This window comes from Bombyx mandarina, chromosome 02 (genome assembly GCF_030267445.1).
Source record: "Bombyx mandarina strain Sakado chromosome 02, ASM3026744v2".
NCBI classification, from domain to species: domain Eukaryota; kingdom Metazoa; phylum Arthropoda; class Insecta; order Lepidoptera; family Bombycidae; genus Bombyx; species Bombyx mandarina.
Genome location: NC_143209.1, coordinates 6160006 through 6186145, shown reverse-complemented (window position 1 = coordinate 6186145; position 26140 = coordinate 6160006). Strand labels below are relative to the sequence as shown.

At 38.9% G+C, this 26140-nt stretch overlaps 3 protein-coding genes across 6 annotated transcripts in view; 1 reads left to right on the top strand and 2 right to left on the bottom strand.

Annotated features, from left to right (window-relative positions):
- The window catches only part of LOC114245638 (uncharacterized), a 382194-nt gene that overhangs the window by 4952 nt on the left and 351102 nt on the right, over positions 1-26140 (bottom strand). The window contains exon 1 of one of the 2 annotated variants that reach the window (XM_028177879.2): positions 89-292. The exons of the other annotated variant lie outside the window; for it this stretch is intronic. Within the exon in view, the coding sequence (XP_028033680.1) occupies positions 89-177 (89 nt within the window). The 5' untranslated portion in view covers positions 178-292. Of the gene's footprint in view, positions 1-88; positions 293-26140 lie in introns of those variants that run through there. 2 annotated transcript variants of the gene reach the window in all.
- On the top strand, positions 1602-15452 carry AspRS (aspartyl-tRNA synthetase). Of its 2 annotated transcripts, none has more exons than XM_089733599.1 (13): positions 1602-1749; positions 1906-2027; positions 2734-2896; positions 4204-4339; positions 5836-6013; positions 7169-7313; positions 7949-8100; positions 9302-9468; positions 10227-10342; positions 12059-12213; positions 13391-13502; positions 13833-13892; positions 15278-15452. In XM_089733599.1, the coding sequence occupies exons 2-13, from the start codon at positions 1914-1916 to the stop codon at positions 15379-15381; spliced, it is 1602 nt and encodes a 533-aa protein (XP_089589725.1). In that variant the 5' UTR covers positions 1602-1749; positions 1906-1913; the 3' UTR covers positions 15382-15452. The 2 variants fall into 2 exon arrangements, with proteins under 2 accessions (XP_089589725.1, XP_089589731.1); XM_089733605.1 differs by having other exon boundaries at positions 1695-1835; positions 1909-2027.
- The window catches only part of foi (solute carrier family 39 fear-of-intimacy), a 50615-nt gene continuing 49192 nt past the window's right edge, over positions 24718-26140 (bottom strand). For both annotated transcript variants that reach the window (XM_028177907.2, XM_028177908.2), the window contains exon 7: positions 24718-25486. In XM_028177907.2, coding sequence (XP_028033708.2) covers positions 25346-25486 — 141 coding nt within the window. In that variant the 3' untranslated portion in view covers positions 24718-25345. The remainder of the gene's footprint in view (positions 25487-26140) is intronic.

Sequence of the window (26140 nt, the reverse complement as noted above, 5' to 3'; positions counted from 1 at the left end):
GTTTTGTAAAATTGTAAATAGAATATAAATGTGTTAAAAAATATATTGTATAATAAATGTCAAACACAGTTAGGTTAACCAAACTAACTTTCTTGCATTCTCCTTGATTTTGCCACCTATCTCGATTTTGTCGCCAACTTTTAGTAATCCCGGTATGTTGGCGGTGAAAACCGGCATTTTATGTTCAGTAACCACGTAGCCGACCGCAGAATACTTTTATACCAAACCGATTAGTGCCAACAATTATATTTGTCATTTTGAACGGAAAATTTATGCATAATACGATTTTTTTTTTCTGATGTCTGCCGGATTTATGTGACACTTTGACAAACAGTGACGTTCGCATATCAGTCACTTTAATGTTTTTTCTTTTGAATGATTGTACGCGCGAACCAACAAGGATTTATTTCTAAAGTCTAACCAAACATTCTCAGACCCTTTTTTTCCTACCTATTCTAGTAATCTCAAGGGGTTATTCTAGATTCACCGAACTAGTAGGTAGCTCACGTGGCTCAAACCTGACGACGTTGCTAACACGAACCCTAGCAAGAGCCGTGTTTCGCAGAATCTACCACCGTATCGGAAACGCGACCCACTGAGAAAATCCGGCGAGAAACTCAGTGGGCTACGTCTGCGGGTTAATTTACTCGCCTAGCCCTTCGTCGCAAGGGACTGGTTCGACGAGAATTATGACCGGTGCTTGAGGTACCTAAAAGCACCGTTAGTGGATCGGAAGGATACAACTGCTTTCCATTCGGTCCGCAGGATCGGGAATGTCTCATATCCATTGTACGTTTTTACACAACAATATAATCTATCTCAAAGCACAGATATTAAAAAAATACTTATATAATGGATGGCTTCCACTGGATACTCATCCCTATATCTTGGGTCAAAGAGTAAGTACCTAAATAATATGTAGGTAATTTAAAAAAAATACTATAGTAACTATTACCTATATCATATGTCTTTGAATGAGCTTTCAGTCTAGTCCAAAACGTATTTTGGTATATGAATAATGATATGAAATGAGATAAAATTGATTTTTTTTAGAATGTAATCGTTTGGGATGAAATTAAATGAATCTAGATGAGATGAAATAAAGGTTCAGTGAAGTGGTGGTTAATTGCCGAGTCTTCAATGAACTTTTTGGTAGTGCTCAAGAAGCTTTGTTTCAGCTTAAACCTGAACCCTTAAAACCATTAAATTTTAAAAATAAAACAATTGACAGAACTTCGTTTTTCGCATTCCCGCCAAAAACTCCTCATACTAATTTAAAAATTGGATCGGGCGGTTTGTCGCTTGAATTAAGACAGCTGTTTTTCTTGGCTTTTGACAGTTAGTTGATAAGTCCTTTTGCATAGGGAGATGCGCAACTTTCCAAAAATAATCGATCTTTAAATCGATTCTGGTAGAATTGAAGAATCAATTTACATTGAGGTTGCGAATTTTTGAAATACACGAATTATGAAATATTTTTTTATGTAACTAAAGAGTCAATGAAACATGATTCAACGTCGTTACATGTATCAAAAATTGTCCACTGCATGAATTCGACTTAAAGGGCTTTTTTTCGTGACAAAATCGATAACACGACAAATTGATTTCGGATTTTCAATCTCTACTCCAACAAATTTCTCAATATATTTCATCACATCTGATAACCTCCAAGATTCAAAAGTAAAATTGAAAACAATACATTGATAATAAAGATATCAGTACATACAATAATAAGATAATTTTAGATAGGTACGTACACAAAAAAATAAAATCTTAATTTTCTAGTAAACTTTGCGGCTAGTTTTGTTCATATTTTCAAACTAATCACAAAGATAAACAATTCAAATAATTATCATGATAGTTGACGGTGGTCCTCGAGAATAAGCTGTCGTTTTCTGCTTGCAGATATAATCATGGTTAAATCGGAAGATCCATCTATATTTGTTGGGGATGCGGCGGCCAGTAAGAAGGCAGCCAAAAAAGCTGCCAAATCCGCTGAGAAACAACAAAAGAAAGCCGAGCATAAGGTAGAAAGCTTATTAAAAAAACTGCAATATATTTATTCTAATCTATACTAATATGATAAAGCTGAAGAGTTTGTTTGTTTGAACGTGCTAATCTCAGGAACTACTGGTCCGATTTGAAAAATTCTTTCAGTATTAGATAGCTCATTTATTGAGGAAGGCTTTAGGATAACATCACGGTAAGACCAATACAAGTGGAGCACCAATAAAGAATGTTTCAACATATTTTCACTTTCTACGTAAATGAAGTAGGGGGTAAAATTTAATGTTATGCCAAAGTAACTATTCCACAAGGACGAAGTCACAGACAAAAAACTAGTAATAAATAATTTGGAACAAATCACACAATGTCATTCAGCCCCAATTTAAAATTCCCTCTGTAATGGGTACCAGCTTTTGACATAGATACTTATATACGTTTTTAAAAATAAATAGGTACATAAATATATAATAAAATCTTTGATGAACCAACCAAATCTGTTAATCGAAAGCTGAGCATAAGGGAGATTACAAAACACTAGTATTTTTATTATAAACTGCTATAAAGAAACCATCCTTGATATTGTAGACCTGTGGTGCTGCTGTTTTCCACCACAATGATTTCAAAACAAAATACCTAGTGTAACTTAGCTACAAATCTGACGAGGCTCGGGCTCACTTGTTCATAATATAAATTTGGTTGTAATTCTAATCCACAATATTTTCTCAGGCTTCATCAGCTCAGCCATCAACGGAATCAGAGCCTGACTTCTCAGAAGGACTTTATGGGAATATGAAAATGATCCAATCGTCAGGGGAACATCGTGACAGGGTTTACACTGATGTCGAAAATTTGAGTATCAAAATGGACGGTCAAACTGTTTGGGTTAGAGGTATGTTTAAAGTAACTAAGTATTTATTATTTATACTGGGTGACCGAGAAATCAAGACTAGGCCAGATGAAGATGATAGGCATACTATTTATGGGGGAAGCTAAAATGATTCAAGTTATTTATATTTTAATTTGAACCATTTAGTAAAAAATCAACATCCTCTATTTAGACTTTTGTAACTATTGCTGTTTTTTTTTTTGTATAATATCTACTGAATTGCTTGTTTATTTATTTATTAGGCACACAATACACATCACAAGCTAAAAAGATACATAAAAAACACAAGTAAAAAGAAACAAAATCTGTCTCACAATTGCCATGTGCGCACGACTAATCAAGGCAAAGTGCTGAATTTGTACACAATGTTCCTTACAACTAATCTAACTTATAATGTAAGGAAATAATTTAATATAATAATTAATAATAGCTTGTGAAGAAAATGTGACTTGTTAAATAAAAATTTTTACACTAGTTTGACAAACATATTCAAAAGCTGGTATATAATCATTCAAATAATAATATGATATTCTATAAAATTATGACTCAGAGATACAACTTATATGACATACTAATTGTGTATCTTGTAACTTGTATACAAAATACCTAATCTATATATATATATAAAAATGAATTACTGTTCGTTAGTCTCCCTAAAACTCGAGAACGGCTGGACCGATTTGGCTAATTTTGGTCTTGATTTATTTGTGGAAGTCCAGAGAAGGTTTAAAATTTAGATAAATATAAAAATGCTCGGAATTAAATAAAAACAACTATTTTGTTTTTCCTTTGATGTGTCCCCTGTCGGACAGATTCCTTTTGTTTGTTTTAAGTTTATTTTATACAAAAGCTTAGGTCTTTTATTTATCGATTGAGGTACTACGAAGTATGTCGGGTCACCTAGTTTGTGATAAAAATTTAATTAACTCATTTCTTCTTCTTCTGAGTCGGTCTCTTCATTGTTGAAGGTCGTGTCTAATTTAAAACGTTGACCGCTCGATGCACAATGGTTTTTTTATTGCTTATATGGGTGGACAAGCTCACAGCCCACCTGGAGTTAAGTGGTTACTGGAGGCCATAGACATCTACAACGTAAATGCGCCACCCACCTTGAGATATAAGTTCTAAGGTCTCAGTATAGTTACAACGGCTGCCCTAACCTTCAAACCGAAACGCATTACTGCTTCACGGCAGAAATAGGCTGAGTGGTGGTACCTACCACCATGTTTCCCCACGTCTACCTGTCCTCGGCAATCTTTATTTATTTTATCTTTATTCTTTTGAACCTAGAAGATATTTGTTTGATGCAGCTCGTTTGCAAACTTCTCGAGCTAAAGGCAAGCAGTGCTTTGCTGTGCTGAGGCAGACCTCGAGCACGGTTCAGCTGCTGGTTAGCGTTAACGAGCAACGGAAGATCAGCAAACAGATGGTCAAATTCACCGGCAAGTAAGTCAGTAACTGATGAGGCATCCTGAGCCAAAGCTTGTTTGTTTGTACTCAAGAAATGTTCACGATTGACTTCCACGGCGAAGGAATAACATCGTGTAATTAAAGTGGAACCTGCAAAATTATAATTTGCACAATTACTGGTGGTAGGAGCTCTTGTGAGTACGCATAGGTAGGTACCACCACCCTGCCTATTTCTGCCGTGAAGCAGTAATGCGTTTCGGTTTGAAGGGTGGGGCAGCCGTTGTAACTTAACTTGAGACCTTAGAACTTATATCTCAAGGTGGGTGGCGCATTTACATTGTGGATACCTTTAGGCCCCAGTGACCACTTAACACCAGGTGGGCTGTGAGCTCGTCCACCTACCTAAGCAAAAAAAAAAAAACTTGGAATACATATTGGAACCGCTTCCTCTTATTGTAAGGTTCTGAAGTTTTATGTGTTGGTTCAGTTTCGATGATCATACATTGTTATGATAAGCATAAACTTTATCTGTATCAAGATGATTTAACCCTTTTTGGTCAGGAAACTTGAATCCTAGTTATTGCTTGATGCAACCCCTAACTGCAGACATATCATATGATGATTATTACAACAATAGCAATTCTTAATTTAAAACACTTTAGAGGTGTAATCTTAGGTTCTTTATTGTCATTTTATTGTTAATTACCTTACAAACTCCATGGTCGTGGATGATTCTGGTGATAATAAATACAAGATTAAATATCTGAAGTAGTTTTAATTAATAAAGTGGTTATGTCTGCGAGGCTGAAGAAATTAGTAATAGCAATTCTGTTGGACTTATCGCTTGTGAGTCTGATGAATGTTGTGTTTTAATTGATGGACAATGTTAGCGCCAAGAATGTCAGCTTTGACGATGAAGACATCCACACGACCACCGCAGTATCTACAATCAAAAAGCAATTCATAGATATTCTCATAATAAACTTTTAACCTGAGACTTTAGTATGCAATAAATTAAAATCACGAATGTAGATAAAAATGTAATTTATTTTAATGAATCACCTTAATATTATATGTATGTTCGATAGTTAACAATTCTTATAAACTTATTCGTTCAAATTACAATATTTTATCTTATCTTATTATATATGTACATAAATTTTTATCTAAATCTGTTGAAGACCAAAAAAAACAAATTGATTTGCTACATAGAATGCTTCCAGACTGGGGGGGGGGGTGGTTTGGAAGGGGTTAATGGCACTCTCATGTTCTTTTATTGCTTAGATGCGTGGACGAGCTCACAGCCCACCTGGTGTTAAGTGGTTACCGGAGCCCCTAGCGACTACAACGTAAATGCCGCCACCCACCTTTATAGTTACAACGGCTGCCCCACCCCTCATCACTGCTTCACTTCATTACCCCATTACTGCCTCACGGCAGAAATAGCCAGGGCGGTGGTACCTACCCACGCGGACTCACAAGACGTCCTACCAGCAGTAAATGTGGCGACCGGTAAACACCCTTGTTGGCAGCATCACGAGAGAGTCAATAGTCGACGTGGAGGCTTCGGTCGTGAGGACGGCCGCCCCAGTCGAGTCGTGCACCGTTAAGGACGTGGAACTGGTGGCTCATCAGATATGGACGGTGTCGAGCGCCAGATCCCAGCTTCCTCTGCAGATCGAGGACGCGGCCAGACCGGAGAAGAGTGATGTGAGTGTCCCCTCTTTATTTGCAGGATGTATTGTGAGCTGATGCAACTTCTGTCGCGAGAACTTAAGCTTGAGAGGCTATTTCAGCGTAACCTTAACTAGTAGGTGAGCTCACGGGGCTCAAGCCTGATGATGTTGCTAACACGAACCCTAGCAAGAGCAGTGCTTCTCAGAATCTACCACCGGATCGGAAACGCGACTCACTAAGAAGATCCAGCGAGAAACTCAGTGGGCTGTGTCTGTGGGTTAATTCGATGACCGGTGCTTGTGGTACCTAAAAGCACCGTTAATGGATCGGGAGGATCCGTAATGGCGTGTTTTGGGTGACGTCGACGGCTTACCATTCGGTCTACAGGATCGGGTATGTAGTTTCCAGCAGCCACGACAAGAGGGTTCTCATGTTTTTTTTTTTTTTATTGCTTACCTTTGTGGACGTGCTCACAGCCCACCTGATGTTAAGTGGTTACTGGAGCCCATAGTCATCTACAACGTAAATGCGCCACACACCTTGAGATATAGTTCTAAGGTCTCAGTATAGTTACAACGGCTGCCCCACCCTTCAAACCGAAACGCATTACTGCTTCACGGCAGAAATAGGCAGGGCGGTGGTACCTACCCGTGCGGACTCACAAGAGGTCCTGCCACCAGTAATTACGCAAATTATAATTTTGCGGGTTTCATTTTTATTACACGATGTTATTCCTTCACCGTGGAAGTCAATCGTGAACATGTGCCGCTTTCTCAAAGCTATTCAACCTCATGTTTCAATGTACTTTTTATTGCTTGAGACAGGTGCCCCGAGACATGGATTCTATGTAGCAGTTGTATAGTACGACGGCTGGTGGAAACTACTAGTCAGAAGCGCGATAGTACATAGACACACAATATAAAAAAAGCAGTCAACAAGTAGATTTGTATAATAGGGGGTCTTATCGCTAAAAGCAGCGGCCCTGCCCTTGGCATTGCTGAAGTCTTCGGGCGACGGTAACCACTCACCATCAGGTCTGCCTACAAGGGCGATAAAAAAAGCGATCTCTTCCAAAAGATAAAAATACATACTGTACGTCGGAGACTGTCATTACTTTGGGGGCAAAACGAAGCGCAGCGGAAAATTAAATAATTTGCGTAATGTCTTTATGTCCTCCGTGACCCGTAGGAGCCGGAAGCCTTGAAGATCCGCGTGAACCAGGACACCCGGCTTGACAATCGGGTTTTGGATCTGCGCACGCCGGCCAACCAGGCCGTCTTCAGGATCGAGGCCGGGGTCTGCAGGCTCTTCAGGGATATCCTCACGAAGAAAGGTCGTATAGATCCTCGCCGATATAAACCTAGAGCCGCTGAGGTCGTCGTGGCCTAAAGGATAAGACGTCCGGTGCAATCGTGCGTAGCGATGCACCGGTGTTCGAATCCCGCAGGCGGGTACCAATTGTTAAGAAATACGTACTTAACAAATGTTCACGATGGACTTCCACGGTGAAGTAATAACATCGTGTGTAATAAAAATCAAATCCGCAAAAAAATTAAATTGCGTAATTACTGCTGGTAGGACCTCTTGTGAGTCCACGCGGGTAGGTAGAAATAGGCAGGGTGGTGGACCCTGCCTATTTCTCCATAGTCTCCATAGTACATATCTGTATGTTTGTTGTTTTATTAAATTTAATATATTGGTTAATTTTTCGTATTGAATTATTTTTAATTTAAAATAGTAATAAAAAAAAACATTAAAAAAAAATTCTAGATTCTTTTTTGTTTTCTACTTTAAGGCTGAAGAGGTTAAAAATTGTTATTTTTTTTTCACAATCTCCTTTTATAAATATCCGTTTAATCTACAAGCGTACAATCTATTTTTGGCATCTAAAACATCGATCGTGCTGTCTCCCTCGCACGCCCCCATGACGGTCCATTGTCATTGACAAAACCATTCCGTCGTCGCCAGGCTTCGTCGAGATCCACACGCCGAAGATTATATCTGCCGCGTCCGAGGGCGGCGCTAACGTGTTCACCGTCTCCTACTTCAAGTCCTCAGCGTATCTCGCGCAGAGCCCTCAGCTATACAAGCAGATGGCGATCGCGGCGGACTTCGACAAGGTACACGCTTACAGGAAACCCCAATGGGAAGATCTTCAGATCGACGAATCATTGCTGTAGGGAACTTGTATACAGGGTGTTCCGTAATAGGCGGAACCATCGTTCGAACGATCGCGACGAAGGGCTCGACGAGTAAATTAACCCACAGACACAGCCCACTGAATTTCTCGCCGGATCCTCTCAGTGTGTCGCGTTTCTGATCCGGTGGTAGATGCTGCGAAGCACGGCTCTTGCTAGGGTCAGTGTTAGCAAATTCTCTCAGGTTGAGCCCCGTGAGTCTGTCTGTTTGCTCCGGCTAATCTCTGGAACGGCTGGACCGATTTTGACAGGACTTTCACTGACAGGTAGCTGATGATATAAGGAGTAACTTAGGCTACTTTTTTTAGACTAGCTTCGCCCCGCGGCGTCACCCGCGATACGACAAAAACCGCGGGTAGTATCGCGGGACTCAACTATTCAATAATAAAATTTTAATGTTTCCGAAGCGAAGCGAGGGCGGGTCTCTAGTTAAAAATAAATGTTATTTTGGTATATGTACTGTGTATACATGCTTACGCATTTAGTAAAACCTATCACTTATGATTCTTGAGTTAACAAATAAATTTTTTAATGTTAAAACTTATGTATGGAGGGCATACAAATTTTAGGAATGCTACAGTGGAGCGTGACACAAAAAAGGTTGGGAAACACTGGTCTAATGTAATGGTCCGTTTCCGTATACATTACGAATCCTAAGTATCTACAGTCGGCATCGCTGCGCTACTTTGAGAAGGCGGCACGACATGAGAATCCTCTTGTCGTGGCCGCTGGGAATTACCCGATCCTGTAGACCGAATGGTAAATAGTCGACGTCGCCCAAAACACGTCATTACGGATCCTCCTGATCCACTAACGGTGGTTTTAGGCACCACAAGCATCTGTCACCGTCCTTGTCGAACCCGTCGCTTGCGACGAAGGGCTCGACGAGCGAATTAACCCATAGACACAGCCCACTGAGTTTCTCGCCGGATCTTGTCAGTGGGTCGCGTTTCCGATCCGGTGGTAGATTCTGCGAAGCACTGCTCTTGCTAGGGTTCGTGTTAGCAACGTCGTCAGGTTTGAGCCCCGTGAGCTCACCTACACACGTTAGGGTGAAGCTGAAATAGCCTCTCAAGGCTATCTATATAGGCTATATATATAGGTTTCCGTGCTTGACGTACAGGTGTTCACGGTTGGGGCTGTGTTCAGAGCCGAGGATTCGAACACCCACCGCCACCTCACCGAGTTTGTGGGGCTCGACCTAGAGATGTCCTTCAAGCAGCACTACCACGAGGTCCTGGACACCATAGGGGGCACATTCACGGAGATGTTCCGGGGGCTAAGGGACCAGTGAGTCACGACAAAAAACGTTAGGCCTTCGCTGAGTCTCGCACCGGATCTGTCTCAGTGGGTCGTGATTTCGGTGGTAGATTCAGCGAAGCACGGTTCTTGCTAGGGCCTAGGTTAGTTTGGAGTTTTACTGGTGGTTGGACGTCTTGTGAGTGCGTAAGGATAGGTACCACCGCCCTGCCCGTTTCCGCCGTGAAGCAGTAATGCGTTTCGGTTCGAAGGGCGGGGCAGCCGTTGTAACTATGCTTGAGACCTTAGAACTTATCTCAAGGTGGGTGGCGCATTTACGTTGTAGATGTCTATGGGTTCCAGTAACATCAGATGGGATGTGAACTTGTGTACCAATTTAAGCAATAAAAAACTATAGTCCCTTAGTTTACCAGCGAATATCCAGGTTTTATTACGTTCCCTGAAGGAACGATTCCAATTTGATAATAACTCCAATACTGATTAATTGTTTATTGATATGATTACACTGATTATGATATGATTGATTGGTCTGTTTATGAAATGACATTTTGTGAGTACGCGACGCCTCGCTGATGGCGGTACACGAATAGACTCGAAAATGAATGACTCTAATGTAAAATGCATAGGTATCAGCGCGCTGACCCGTACACAACTATTATTTTTTGGTTGTCAGAGCCCGTCACCAAATTCAAAAGTCACTATCATTTTCAAACATGTAAAATAAGCACCTAGGTGAAAGCTTATAGAGCTGATCTAATATGTGGAGTGTGTGTCACGTTCCACTACAGATTTGCATCCGAGATAGCGACGGTGGGCCAACAGTACCAGGTGGAACCCTTTAAATTCTTGGATCCTCCCCTGAAGCTGGAGTTTCCGCAGGCCGTCCAGATGCTCAAGGAGGCTGGTGAGTGTTGCTTCGTCGTGGTCGAGAGGCCTTGGACTCAAAGGACCCAGTACCAAAGGACCAAGACCTAAAGCTGTCTACTAACCATTTCATTGTAATATCGGACTTTCGACTATCGAAATTGATGAATCGCCTGTGTAAAATAAACTGATATTATAAAGGAAATTGTGAAAAACTATAAGAACAACAATTTGGTAGGACCTCTTGTGAGTCCGCGCGGGTAGGTACCACCGCCCCGCCTATTTCTGCCGTGAAGCAGTAATGCGTTTCGGTTTGAAGGGTGGGGCAGCCGTTGTAACTATACTGAGACCTTAGAACTATATCTCAAGGTGTGTGGCGCATTTAAGTTGTAGATGTCTATGGGCTCCAGTAACCACTTAACATCAGGTGGGCTGTGAGCTCGTCCACACAGCTAAGCAATAAAAAAAAAAAAAAAAAAAAAAAAAAAAAAAAAAAAAAAAAAAAAAAAAAAAAAATTACCTTTTCATGGAGTGCCTTAAAGTAGACAAAAAATGAATCTGAAATATTTAAATTTTTAATGCGTTTTTTTTATTATTTTACATTGAAAATAATTCAACGAATAGGAAAAATTAACAAATATACTAAATATTAAAAAAAAAATACACATGTGCTATGGAGAGTAAAAGTTAAGGAGGATCAAACTTTTCGGCGGGAACGCGAGGAGTGAAGTTGTGTGATTTGTTTTATTTTGTCTATTTAGTGTTTCCTCAGGTTTAAATGTGTAATAATGGTGGTTCATTAACTGTTTAATATCTGTGAAAGTGCACAAATGTGAGAAAATGAAACAAAGCCGCTGGACGTAACTTGTCGGGATCCTCCAAAAAGTCCACTGAAAAAGTCTCAGTAAATGACCACCATTTTATTGAGATTATATTTCATCCCATATCATCTGATCTCATTTCATTTCGTTTTCATTTTATTTCTTGCCATGTTTCATATTAAACTACTGCATTTCATTTCATTACTGGTGGTAGGGCCTCTTGTGAGTCCGCACTGGTAGGTACCACCACCCCGCCTATTTCCGCCGTGAAGCAGTAATGCGTTTCGGTTTGAAGGGTGGGGCAGCCGTTGGAACTATACTTGAGACCTTAGAACTTATATCTCAAGGTGGGTGGCGCATTTACGTCGTAGATGTCTATGGGCTTCAGTAACCACTTAACACCAGGTGGGCTGTGAGCTCGTCCATCCATCTAGCAATAAAAAAATATATATATCATTTTTCATATAAAAAAGTTTTCATTAAAATTAAAATAATACTTGACTTAAAGGATTTAGTTACTAGCTCATAAATTCTCTTAAAAAAATATTGTAATTTTGCATCTAATATTAATACATTTTGAGAACCTCTTTACTTCTGAGATGATTTGAGATGTGATACTTTCAGAGTGCATTTCCAGAGGTCTTTTTTGTTATGTACTATCCGCTTTGGAGTGAGCTCCCCTCCACGGTGTTTCCTGAGCGTTATGACATGTCCTTTTTCTGGAGACTTGTGAAGAGTATTAAATGGTTTGGCTCTGTCCCTGGCATTGCTGAAGTCCATTGGCGACGGTAACCACTCACCATCAGGTGGGCCGTATACTCGTCTGCATATACGGCCATTAAAAAAAAACTGAGGTCGTAACTTCGATTTTATAATCCCCGACCCATCTTTGTATACCGAGTGATGGTTCGTGATCGGATCTCGTGCATCCCCAGGAGTGTCTGTTGGAGACGAGGACGACCTGTCCACTCCGGACGAGAAGCTCCTGGGCAGACTGGTGCGGGCCAAGTACGACACGGACTTCTATATCCTGGACAAGTACCCGCTTGCGGTCAGACCCTTCTACACCATGCCGGATCCCGGGAACCCTGTAAGTGGACTTGGCAGCCGTTGTAACTATACTGAGACCTTAGAACTTATACCTCAAGGTGGGTGGCTCATTTACGTTATAAATGTCTATGGGCTCCAGTAACCACTTACCATCAGGTGGGCCCTAGACTCGCCCACCAACCGAACCAATAAAAAATAAATAATAGTTTAAAAAGACTCACAAAATACGTTTTTACGGAAAATCCAACTAAAAATAGAAAATAAATTTTAATAAATTTCAATTAAAAATAGTGATTTTATTGTAAAAAAGCGTGGCTTGCTTTTCAGGATATTATCAAAATAACCCTTCTACTCATATCTGTTCATAACTACTGACACTAAGCACCATGCACATACACTATTTTTAATTCAAATTTATTAAAATTTAATTTCTATTTTTTTATTGAATTTTCTATAAAAGCGTATTTTGTTAGATTTTTTTTAAAACTATTATTTATTTATTTCAATTTTTTCAATATTTTTTTTAAATATTGAATTGTCATCGGTCCTTAATAAGTATACCAAATTTCGAGTTAATCCGACGTTTTGAAGGGAGTCAAAATCATATTCAAAGATTCCGTTACATACTAACGTACATACGTCTGAACCTAATAAAAGCGTATTAAAAAGTCATCCATCTTGAGGCATGAGATCGATTTTTATTCCCTACCTATGCATCAGCATAGGCTATCAAGCCTTGAGGGCCTGTTTCAGCTTGACCTTAAATAGTAGGTGAGCTCACGGGGCTCAAACCGGAGTGTTGATAACACTGGCCCTAGAAAGTGCTTCGCAGAATCTACCATTGGATCGGAAACGCGACCCACTGAGAGGATCCGGCGAGAAACTCAGTGGGCTGTCTGGGTTAATTTTTTTTTTAAATAATAAATCAATATTTACTAACAATCACGCCACCCTTAACTGGTCCCGTGCTAAGTTCGTAAAGAACTTGTGTTACAGGTACCAGATAACGGAAATAAATGTAATATTTTTATTATACACATACATATATTTAATATACATCCATAACCCTGGAAAAGACGTTTTATATTTATCACACAAATATCCTCCGTTGGCGGGATTCGAACCCGCGACCCCCTTGTGTAGTGACCATGTCACTTACCACTACACCAGACGGTCGTTAATTCGACCGGTAATAACTGTAATGGATTTGTCCACAGAAATATTCGAATTCGTACGACATGTTCATGCGCGGAGAGGAGATACTTAGCGGCGCCCAGCGGATCCACGACCCGGACCTCCTCGCCGAGCGCGCGCGCCTCCACGGCGTCGGTAACTGCGTCATCTGTGACGTCACGGGGGGCTGGGGGGCGCACGACAGTCGCTGCCCCCCAACCCCCCTCCCTCTGCTATGAAAGAACCGTTGTATAGAGATAGTGGAGATAATAGAGTTTTTTTTTCTACTTATATTTTTTTGTAATGAAGTTTAAATGATATGAGACGAGTTCAAATGAAGCCTCAGTAAAATTGTGGTTGTTTTTGAGAAGTATCTAGTCGAAAAAAAATATTTATATATTACGATATATATTATGTGTGTGAATTTTTACGTTAGACGGATTAATGAGTGATCGTTATTGAGAGGATCGCGTGTTTGATTTCCAGACACGAGCAAGATAGCGGCCTACATCGAGTCGTTCCGGCTGGGCTGCCCCCCGCACGCAGGTACGTACCCCAACCCCCCGCAACCCCCCGCTGACGTCACTGTTTTCCCTACCTAACCTGACAGCCTTGAGAGGCTATATCAGCGTAACCTTAACTAGTAGGTGAGCTCACGAGACTCAAACCTGATGACGTTGCTAACACGGACCCTAGCAAGAGCAGTGCTTCGCAGAATCTACCACCGGATCGGAAACGCGACACTGAGAAGATCCGGCGAGAAACTCAGTGGGCTGTGTCTGAGGGTTAAGTGGCGTCGCAACCGGAATGGCTCCCTATAGGATGTGCGTGGCAAGCTCGTACAGGCTCGGAGAGGATTGTGAGCCTTTGGGCCTCACAATGCCTCACAATGGGCGCGTATGGCCCTGGGAGGAGGTCCTAAACGACCTCACCTTGTTATAAGCAGCAAGCAAACACGTCGAAAATATTCTTCGGACGCGTTATTCTTAAATACAGTAAAAGATATTCATTCGCGGATTATATGTGAATATGCCGCGGATACAGAAAGACGTGTATGTGTAATTGTAATTTACATATTATATGGAGTTATAAGGGATACGTTCCGTGCGTGAGAAAATAAAAACATATTGTTACGCGCTTGGGTTAGGGATAAATAAAATTCTATCGAATTACAAGGTAACACTGTATTATCACTTAGAACACTTAAAACACTTCACTACACTTTTAAAACTCTCAATTCGCTTCTTCCGCTTCGCTTCAGGTGATCCGTTCGCTGTTTCGCTTCGAGTAGATCCGATTACTGACTGACTGCGTGCCATCCCTGCAACGCCTTTATAGTCGATACGAAATTCCTAGAAACGTCGAGAATATTCCACACAAGTCGAGTATTGTGTTTCCGCGACAACGGAAGATATGACAATAGATGGCGTTGTACTTCTCGAGCGTTCTAGGTGCTACTAGATCCTTCGATATTCGTTCTACTATTCGACGATAGATGGCGTTACTCTTACCGGCGTAACACTACTTTAGGCTTGGTTGTAATAAGGTCTATTTTAGTTTTTTATTAGTCCATTTGAGGACGCATTTACAAAAAATAGGTATTCGGTTAGATACTTACATATTGGGATTCTTTTTATCAATGTGTATGTAACGATGTAACCTGCTTCATTGCGTTACGATTAAGAGTTTGGATCGAGTGAAACAAGAGACTAGTGCCGTCTCGCTCGGCTGCAGCGGCGGCTACTAAAACTGAATAGTCATATCTCAAAATCGGTGTAGGCGTTTCCGTTGCTGATGCCCGTGAGCTCATTCACTCATCTAAGCTATAAAATGAAGCTCACCAAAACAACAGACTTGATACTATGTGATAGTATTATAAGTCAGAATCCATAGGGCTCTCTGTGTGATCTCTCTCTCCTCTGTGACGTCAGGTGGCGGGATCGGCCTGGAGCGCGTCGTGATGCTGTATCTGGGTCTGGACAACATCAGAAAGACCTCAATGTTCCCGAGAGACCCGAAACGCGTCACGCCGTAAATTTCATAATACAAATGTCATATTGTAAGCGTATCTGAATAAAGCGTTATCGATTTTTTTAATGAGTGTTATTTTGATGTGTTTTTTTTTTATCAATCCTTTAAATTTTGTTTGAGAAACGTTGGTCTTTTAAGCCGCTGAGTTTCTCGCCGGATTTTCTCGGTGGTAAATTCAGCGCAGCACTGTTCTTGCTAGGGCTAGTGTTAGCAAATTCTCTCAGGTTGAGCCCGTGAGCTTACCTACCCGTCTAAGTATAGTTACTGTTGGAATGGCTACCAATGATTAGGTAGGAATAAAGTTTATTTTTTATTTATTTTTATTGCTTAGATGGGTGGACGAGCTCACAGCCCACCTCGTGTTAAGTGGTTACTGGAGCCCATAGACATCTACAACGTAAATGCGCCACCCACCTTGAGATATAAGTTCTAAGATCTAAGTATAGTTACAACAGCTGCCCCACCCTTCAAACCGAAACGCTTTACTGCTTCACGGCAGAAATAGACAGGGGGGTGGTACATACCCGCGCGGACTCACAAGAGGTCCTACCACCAGTTTTTTTTTTGACATAGCAATCTTCTACTTTTGGGAACATCCATCTTAATCCTCAATTTGAATCAGTTTTATTTGTGATAAGACGTACTGCGAGTTTGGATGGGCAACATCCTGCTGATGGTTGTCGCGAAGCAATAATACGCTTCGGTTTGGAGGGTAGGCCAGAGGTAATAACTGTTGAATTTCGTCTCGGGTCTACCTTCAGGATCTTATTACTAAAACCGTTGACCGCTCAGACCACCGATATCGAAGTATCTATTTTTACTATCAATTATAATAGTAGGGATGGGAAAATAAGGTTGAGTTGGAATTCGATCTTTCCACCGTAAAACAGTCAACGGGCGGTGGTTAATTAGTCGGACCCAAATAAGACTTCAGCGGCCTCCAAGATCTAAATCTCTTCCAAAAGCACTGCCGTGGAAGGACGCGGGACCCCACCATGTGTATTTTCCCAACAAAGCCTCATGAGGCCACGACCCTCAGCATTGAGGATTATCGATGCAATGAGGAGGATAGGTGGAGAATGCAACTAAAGCGTGGTAGGACCTCTTGTGAGTCCGCGCGGGTAGGTACCACCACCCTGCCTATTTCTGCCGTGAAGCAGTAATGCGTTTCGGTTTGAAGGGTGGGGCAGCCGTTGTAACTATACTTGAGACCTTAGAACTTATATCTCAAGGTGGGTGGCGCATTTACATCGTAAATGTCTATGGGCTCCAGTAACCACTTCACATCAGGTGGGCTGTGAGCTCGTCCACTCAACTAGCAATAAAAAAAAAAAAAAAAAAAAAAAAAAAATAAAAAAAAAAAAAAATAGACGCGTATGCCAATGTGCTGTTCCAATACAACGAATCATAGTTTGAGGTGGTAAATGGAGCTGTGTGCTTAGTCCGAGTTTTTTAACGTTCTCTATAGCGTAAAAGTTAACCCAATTTTGTATGCAGTTGGAAGAATGTTAGTGAATAGGTATGCATTAAATCTTGGCTTCATATTGAATACCCTGCATTGCATATAAATGTAGGTGTCTATGGTTCGCTCTTCCCTTTCCTCTCGGTGCCATTGCACGATCTGCACGCTATACTTTAAGTTCCTAATTATATTTATAATTATTGTACTGTCTGTCCGCTTGATTACAATCAATAAACTGCTGGATTGTTCTTAAACCCCACGCAAGTTCCACCTGCGCGACTGACACGAACCAGAGGCCCGCGTGTCATTGATCTGCTCTAATAGTTGGAACAGCGCCCCTAGCGGCAAACTTAGAACTTATATATCTCAAGGTGTGTGGCGCATTTACGTTGTAGATGTCTATGGGTTCCAGTAACCATTTAACACCAGGTGGGCTGTGAGCTCGTCCACATATCTAGGCAATAAAAAAAAAAAAGAAACGAATCTAAAATGGCGGCGGCGATCATGCGCTCTCACTTTAAGCTATTGCTGTCTTTAGTCGCACACGGCGCGTACTGCATGCAAAACAAATATCAGTTCTGACTTTGTTGTTGAGTACGAGTTTTTTTCACTTTTGAGTTGTGCGACTTAGATGACTGGCAGCAAAAGTGTCTACGCAAGTTGCATCCCAGATGAGACACCTCCCTCTCTGCCAGGGCATAAAGTAAAGTACATTCTCATTTATTTTTTTTATTTTTTTACAATAAACAACTTTTTCTTTCTATCTTTATTTTAATTTGTTGACCCTACCATCTGTCAGTGCAGGTACATAGACGCCATTTTCGATTCGTTTCTTTATTGGCGCGGCTTATACAAATATGAGCTAACTTTTACTCTAACGAGAACGTTAAGAAACTCGCATTAAGCATCTAAAAATAATCAAAAGCACTGCACAAGACGATTCCAGCCGACAGCACTATTAAGCTCTCTGAATACGGGTAGGTACAGACGCCAGCTGATGAGAAGCGTGTCATTCCATGACTGGGAGATCGCTTCCGATCCGGTAGTAGATTCGCGAAGCAGCTGCTCTTGAGTCGTTAGGGTCTCCTTTGGAGGCGCTCGGGCAGCTGTAAGCAACCACCTGTCCTGGTGAAGCTGAAAAGGCCTCCGGGCCACCAATAATCGCTAAAACATAAAAAAGATTGGGAGACTTCGGACGTGTTTTTATCACGTGATCAAAGTGGGTGCGAATCGTATAAAAAACAAACAATACTCTTGATCATGATTTAATCACATACAAATGTTCAAGTAACACCGACCACAACGCAATACAGTCGCTTCGCAATATAAGCACAAACCGTTCTGAGGATATAAATACGCTAAAAAATGTCCACTCTTGTCAAGATACGCCTAAAATAAGGTCGCCATATTGCATGACGTTTAAGACTTGAAATTAGGTAGTCTTTGATTGAATTTATAAAAAAAAACGCGTTCCTTCATATTATGGAGGGTAGATGTAAGGAGAACCGTCTCTGTGGGTGAAAGTGTCCGTTAAAATCTGCTAAATAAGGGTGGCGCTACAGTAGCAACCGGGTAAATTTAAAAAAGGCGCTGAATGTTATTAGAATAGGATAGAGAAATGAAAAAGGACTATCACAAAAAGTATTTTATTTAAAGCTGATAAGAAAATGCAATCGATGTCTCCACGTTTTACCACAGCAATAATTTTAGGCTATATTGACGAAATTAGTTTGCACTTCGTAAACATCTGAGGTCTTGTATATTACACTGTCACTGACTACTCTAGTCATTTAATCTATTTAATACGTGAAGCAAAAACTTTGTATCCCTTTTTACGAAAATTGCGCGGACGGAGGAGTATGAAATTTTCCACACTTATAGAGAATATAGAGAAGAAGTGCACAATGCTAATTTTTTTTAATAATGCATAAAAGATACATTAAATCAATAAAGAAAACATTACACACACTACCATGTATTTGACGCACACACGCATGCATACTATTTATTGTCAAACTTTTGTTCTTGACGTCTGTTGTCAAATTGAGAATAGATTAAATATTGTTTGTCTTCTATACTAATATTATAAAGAGGAAAGATTTGTTTGTTTGTTTGTTTCGAATAGGCTCCGAAACTACTGGACCGATTTGAAAAATTCTTTTTCCATTAGAAGCCGACATTGTCCCTGATGAACATAGGATACTTTTTTTTTTTTTTTGTTTCATGTGTGTTTTTATGTTTCCGAAGCGAAGCGAGGGCGGGTCGCTAGTTATTAATATTTTTTTTAGTGTAGTCTTGGCGAAATTTGTGATTACCTATAGAAGTATAAAATACAATCATAATCGTGTACAAACTTAGAGTTCCAATTAATTATAGTCGAATTTCGACTACTGCGGGACCTCTAGTTTAATAAATTTCCTAACTCAGCATACTTCAATCAGTTAACAACTGCTCAATTCATATCATACCCTGTGCCTATGCTAGCGCCATTCTGGAGGATTTTTGAACTGTTATTTAGTGCTGAAAGTAGGACACTTTTTCAAGCTTCCTCCCATATGAGACGGTTCTCCTAACCTCTACCCTTCATACTTCAAATACCTACTTGCAAAAGTTAAGTGTTGCCGGTACATACGTATTGTATTGTGACCATGTTATGACTTCGATAATGTGAAATATTAAGTTTGTTAACAAAACGCAAATTAAAATCTGAATACATCTTTTGTTATTGCTAATTTTATATTTAATAACAAAAAAAATTCGTAGTGAATTTAAGGAACGTTTTCATTAATTTATTTAAATATCAATCTAAGGTTTTTACTATCATCAGAAAAGGAAGACATTTTGATTCGACACACAATAAGTCCATTTTGTAATATCGATATTATCTCAGAACATTAAACCCACATATGCGTACATACAAATACATAGTTCAACTCATATGGCCCTAGAACTCTTCAAATTACTATGTAATAACTTAATTATTAAAATGAATTAATAACTTACGAATATAATAAATCGAGACATGCGCTTTTAATCGATATGTTTAAATCGATTTTGCTATTTGAAAAATGCATATTTGTAGGTTTATTGTAACTGCCTCTTTTTTTTCATACTTAATATTCATTTAGGAAGTCATCTCAGTTGAGTTTTAAACAAGTAAAATTTAAATTTACTACGATTAGGTGCGAAATAAAAATAGTAATTTTTTTAATACATTTCACAGATACAGTTACAACATAAAATATAAAAAAAAAACTAAATTATTTGATGTAGCATTTTAATGAATTTTACTATAGTTTGTTGAATGATTTTCTAATAGAAACTAGTAATATAAATTAATAGGCACGAAACTAAAAATCAAAATACAACCTTGTGTAGTGTATTTTAATAAATAAGCAAAATAATCTCAACTATATAACTTATTTCATTTAAGCACTTCCGTTACGTATTTCTGAGATTAAATTTTTCAAATAATTCAAGTTACCTATGTTAAGTCTGAGTTAAGTATCATGATAATATTCGTATAAGAAATTCCTTAATTGTTTTTGGAACGAAGTTCCTTATCGCGCGTTGTGAAAGGGGGCTAGACGGAAAAAAATTCTTACGAAAAGTTGTCACGACACTTTTTAGATCCGTCATTCTGACCAATCAACGTGTAGGCGCTTATCGCGTGACATTGCTCGTATCCGATTGGTCCGCGTAATGAGTACAGTTTCTCGAGAGAGCGTTTCAACAATAGTAATTTAGTTCATAGTATTGTTTTTTTCTTCTTCATAATGCCGTAATTTATTATTATAACTTTAAAAAAAAATTACAATTCCTTCACTAATTAATCGAAAGGAACTTCGTTCCATCCGGGTGTCCCTTGACACCTCTGAAGTTTTTTTTTTTGTTTGTTTTAAATATTCTAAATTATCAAGATTAATTGGAAAATGAAAAATAATTTTAGGCACGAATAGGAACAAGGCACGATATGAAAAAAAATGCCGTTTTAAATAAATAAATAAATAAATAAACAAAATACGTACGTACGTCATACGTGACATTTGTCTCGCTCTGTTTGAAAATGCAAGAAAGAGATAGAAGGTCTGTCTGTGAACATACGCCTTTGGATTATCTTGATTAATAATAATTGGAGGCCTTGTTATAAGCCAGTTGTCGTTTTAAGGACACTCACAATGCCATGGCATTGCCAACAAAACTATTTTAAATACCTGTGTGATAGTTTGACGAATTAATTCTTTTTTAAAATAGCAAACACAAATATATAGATTTATATCACAAAAGTAAATAGAGTCACCATATGAATTAGACAATTTTTCGTTTTATACAAATTTATTAATTGAAAAATCTACCTTACGTTAATTTAAATCTTGAAATCGCTAATTTTAATTATTAATTGAGGATACAAGAAACGTTTTAGTCAATAGGCCGATACGTGTGCGCCTTATGTTAATATAAAAAAAAAAAAAACAAAGAATATACAGCCTGAACACGATTTATTTGCTACTGGCCAAAAACTAGAATTCGCGTCATTGTCTTAACATGTTGTTTTTTTTATACCGGTAACGGGACACCGATAAAAAATTTAGAAAGTCACGCAGGTACGAGGAATGTTATTAAATGAATGTTAACCTTTTTTTGTTTGTGTAACTCACAATTTTAAGATTTTTTTAACGCCGAAAATTTACCATTCGGAGTTACTTATGTCGTGTCTAATTGATGCACATCAGTTTACAGACTATGTTTCGCCTGTCTTCAGTTTAACCCCAAATGACGTAACAACCTTAACTAACCTTAACCTATTACAATAATAACACCATTTTACCTGAGCACTGAAATGTACGTTTGGACTACGTTCTAAAATAGTATGTTTTATTTTAAAGATGCGTAAGTATCTATTTCTAAAAGGATGTAAATCGTTCTCAATGAGACGAATAACCGAGAAGTTGGTTTAAAATTGACTTATCTCTTAGAGAAAATGCAAATTTTTTATTACTTGTAACACTGATGCCAAAGTAATGCCTTCCCATAAAAAACACGTGTGTGGTGAATGGTTTTTTCACACACAGCACTAGCAACGGGAGACATCCCTAACAAAAAATTATACCAAAAAATACGATTTTAAGATGCGTGTGGAATAAATAAGTGCTTCTTAAACTGCAGCTTGAGTTCAATCCGCAACGACGACAGTTGACAATATATTTCCTAAACGTGTAAATAAAGCATTGTCCTATGTATAATATATTTTATAGCAATAGAATATAGCACATATTGAATTTAAATAATTTGCAATTACTTATTTGAAATGCAACACTTTTGTTAAAAGAGTTTACTAAAGACAAAAAAAAATCGTGATAATCCCGTTGACATATTTGAAAGTGACACCTGTCAAAGTTCACTAGTTTTTTTGTTTTTTTTTTTATTACCGGAAGCTACCAAGAGCATACATCCCAAATGATTGAATTTAATATCGTCGCTCATAATAACCGCTGTCTACCAGCATAGTTACGTAAACCACATTACCGTCTTTACATTAAGTAAGTTAACTTCTGGTTATTGTTAAACCGTACTGGTAAGTACCACCGTCTCGTCTTTCTGCCGTGGGGCATTCACGCGTTCCTGGTTGAAGCGTGGTCCAGCCGTTGTACAATACAATTGACATTCCGACCTCACGTCTCAAACTCAGTGGCGGCACTAAATTCAGCGAGACTATCGCGAATAATATCTCAGAGCACTCCCTCATGGAATATTGAATACGCAGAACTAAAAATTGAATCGGCGGCGCAATACAGCGACCACATTCGAGTGACGAACAGATTTCTTTGGTGCTTGCCTGAATTTTTTATATTTACATAAATGAACGTCTACGATTCCCGTGATATTTCTGATGCCGATGATCGTGTGGCGATTTGTCCTCAATTTTTTGTTTGATCTATTTCGTAACTTGCTGCAATTTCTCACCAATACTGTAATAGTCGACTTGCAAAAAAAAGCTACCTTATTGCTATCCATAAATAAAGAATTTTCGATCTTTAGACAACACCGACATGGAAGGTCAGCTGTCTGTTCTAGGTGAAAATCAAGATTCATTTATATTAGTGACAGCCACATACGGCCCACTTGATAGTAAGTGGTTACTGTCGCTCGTGAAAGTTCGCTAAGAGCAGAGTCAAATACCTGCCTATCGCTTTTATGTTATCTAGGACCCAAAGGCTTTACAATTAAAACTAAGCATACCACAACGGGTCAAATGACCCATCTTGAGTGAAAATGCACATATCATCTTATTGCATTTGAACATTTGACTTCATGACTATTTCTTACCAATTAATCTACAGTTATTATACTTTTGTGGTTTTGTTTTGTTTATTTTGAGTGATATATGTCGTATCTACCCGCTGCGATAGAAATAGATACCAGTAAGCGTCGGAATGATTAGTGTTAAACATCAAATCTGATTGCATTGAGGTACGCCATTTTTTTCAAATTGAATGCAAGGTTGATTGACGCTTAACAAACAAGAAGACAGGTATAGTAACGTCTGACGTCACCAGGTTTGAGAGAGACAGCGATATAGATTCACTGCTCATTAACCAAGACAAGCCACACCCAGTCTTCCGAGCCCAAACTAGGTATCCCTGTACGGAATGTCCTATATACAGGTACCAGTCTGATATGAACATTATGTACATTTCAATATGTGAGTATATAGATATATCGCACATATGGGGTGCTATAAAGTCACTTATGTAATTTTTGTTAACACTGAACTGAGTATGAGAAAATACATTTTTAATAGTTTATTTTTATTCTTTTTATTGCTTAGATGGATGGACGAGCTCACAGCCCACCTGGTGTTAAGTGGTTACTGGAGCCCATAGACATCTACAACGTAAATGCGTCACCCACCTTGAGATACAAGTTCTAAAGTCTGAGTATAGTACAACGGCTGCCCCACGCTTGAAACCGAAACGCATTACTACTTCACTTATTAGTGAGATGAGCGAGATGTTTACTTTTACTGATGAAGTTTAAATATTATCATTTTATTTCTATAGCCTAGCAGAACTATACATGAGGTTGAATGTTCCAACGTTTCTCCTGAAAAATTACATAATTTGCATAAGTTATTGCACCGTATCTGCGATATATGAGTATATGGCTAAAACACCCAGTCAAAGAGAAAACAAACTGTGTTCATCACACAGATGTTTGCTCGATATCAGAATCGCCCCATGACCCTCAGCCCAGCAGTTAAGGATGCTAGCTACTACACCACTGATACAGTCAGATTATAAAGATTGTTCTTCATCACTCTCTTGTCAAACTTTAGAATTGAACCTGATCTTCAATTTAGACCAGCTTTATACTTCAAATCAAAATAGGGAACAGCTTATTGTTTTATACAATTACAATCAGTAGTAAGTATGTATTGTACTTTTTGACGAAGCATATTGCTTATAACTCTATTTCTGTAATCTGACAAAGCGTATTGCGGATAATAACATGTACTTTCAGGCTATTTAGAAATATTATGTTCTTCTTTTTATAATAAATTATTTGCCTTGTAAAGTATATTTAAATAAATGTTTTTATTACAATCACATATTATGTCTGACGTCATTTGGGGCCAAAGAAACGACAAGCCAACCACTGATGCTTTATGCATTGTTGAAAAATGTTAAAATCAATTCATTTTAGTCAATGAGTCAATTTTAACATTCATTATAACTTTTAAGAATCAATATCCGGTGTCCAATTAGTTAATTAGTTAATAATTATTCAAGTTAATTACGGTTTGTCACTAAAGAAGATTCACATTTGTTAATTAGGCCGCACATAAAACACATTATGATTTTAATTTACATATATAAGTATATATATGTATATATTTATTTATTTATTTATCCACTGTGAACGTATCATTAATCTTAAGTACATTTATCATTAAAATATTTACATTTACGAAAAACTTATTTTTGTTTCGATTTTAATAATACAAAAAAAAAAAATGTAGACACTTTAAATTAAAATTAATATAGTTGTAAGTAGTAAGTAATACTTTTAAGTTTAATTCATGCTTTCGCTTACGGAAGGAACACACTGAACAGTTCTTAATCCTTTATAAAGAAAAGCTCCTCATTAAGATTCACTCAAAGGTTTTCCTTAATTGCCGTTGTTAAAATTGCGTAAACAAAAAGGAACACACGCCGAGGTCAGTCAGACACGCTCACGAAACTGTCAGTGGGATAAACGTCAAACTGACAGCTGTCACTTTGACGTCTCCGAACGGAACATTAGGCACGCGGGTCGAACAGCACTTGGAATTCTTAAACATTTAACGATCACATTGTTTTCTTTCGAGTCTTCGAACGAGCGAGGTTGCCAGACGAGAAAAACAATTTTAAGATTTGCGGTATTGTTGTTGTTGCGGTTTGATTTTTAGAACGTTTTTTTCTCGTATGGCAACGATCGATTTTTATTAAAATTGGCACTTTCACTTTCAGCCGAACAAGTTCTTGAGGTCATCTTCGTATAAGGCGATGACCAGCATTATACCGATGCCGCTGGCTAGACCCATCAGTTGCAGCACACATTGGCATAGCGTACCCTCGTTGCTGTGAGACGTGCTAAGTTCAGGCATCTGCGAACGAACATGATGAAATGTTTGATTTGCTCAAATTGAATTGTGGGGGTGGTTTAAGACAATTAACGGTCTCCGTAGAATCGATAGGGTTTAGGCTAGCGGTCGGGGAACCGGGGTAAATTACCCCAAATGAGGTATAAAATGAAATTTTGGAGGGTAAAAATGAAACTTTTGTGAGTAAAAAGTATATGTATATTGAAGTGAAACTTCTTTAGACCGTTAAATTTTTGTTATTGTTTTCTTTTCAAAATTATCATGGGGGCATTCCGTCGCGGCAAAATTAGACAAAAATGGTGATACTGTAACTACATTTGAGGGGTTTTTGGAGGAAAAGATAAAGTCCACGAATGTCGCAGGTTTTTTTTTATTGCTCAGATGGGTGGACGAGCTTACAGCCCACCTGGTGTTATGTTACTGGAGCCCCTAAACATATATAACGTAAATGCCGCCACCCGCCTTGAAATATGTCTAATGTCTCAGTATAGTTACAACGGCTGCCCCACCCTTCAAACCGAAACGCATTTCTGCTTCACGGCGGAACTAGGCAGGGTGGTGGTAACTACCCGTGCAGACTCACAAGACGTCCTACCACCAGTAATTACGCAAATGAGAGGTTGGATTTTTATTAGATGATGTTATTATTCCTTCACC

What these genes read in the sequence shown, in the direction of transcription:
- AspRS (XM_089733599.1), top strand. Translation starts at nt 1,914, where the DNA reads ATGGTTAAATCGGAAGATCCATCTATATTTGTTGGGGATGCGGCGGCC. An exon ending in TGCCGGATCCCGGGAACCCT is followed by an intron (nt 12,214 to 13,390) that starts GTAAGTGGACTT and finishes ATTTGTCCACAG; the next exon opens with AAATATTCGAATTCGTACGA. An exon ending in CGCGCGCCTCCACGGCGTCG is followed by an intron (nt 13,503 to 13,832) that starts GTAACTGCGTCA and finishes TTTGATTTCCAG; the next exon opens with ACACGAGCAAGATAGCGGCC.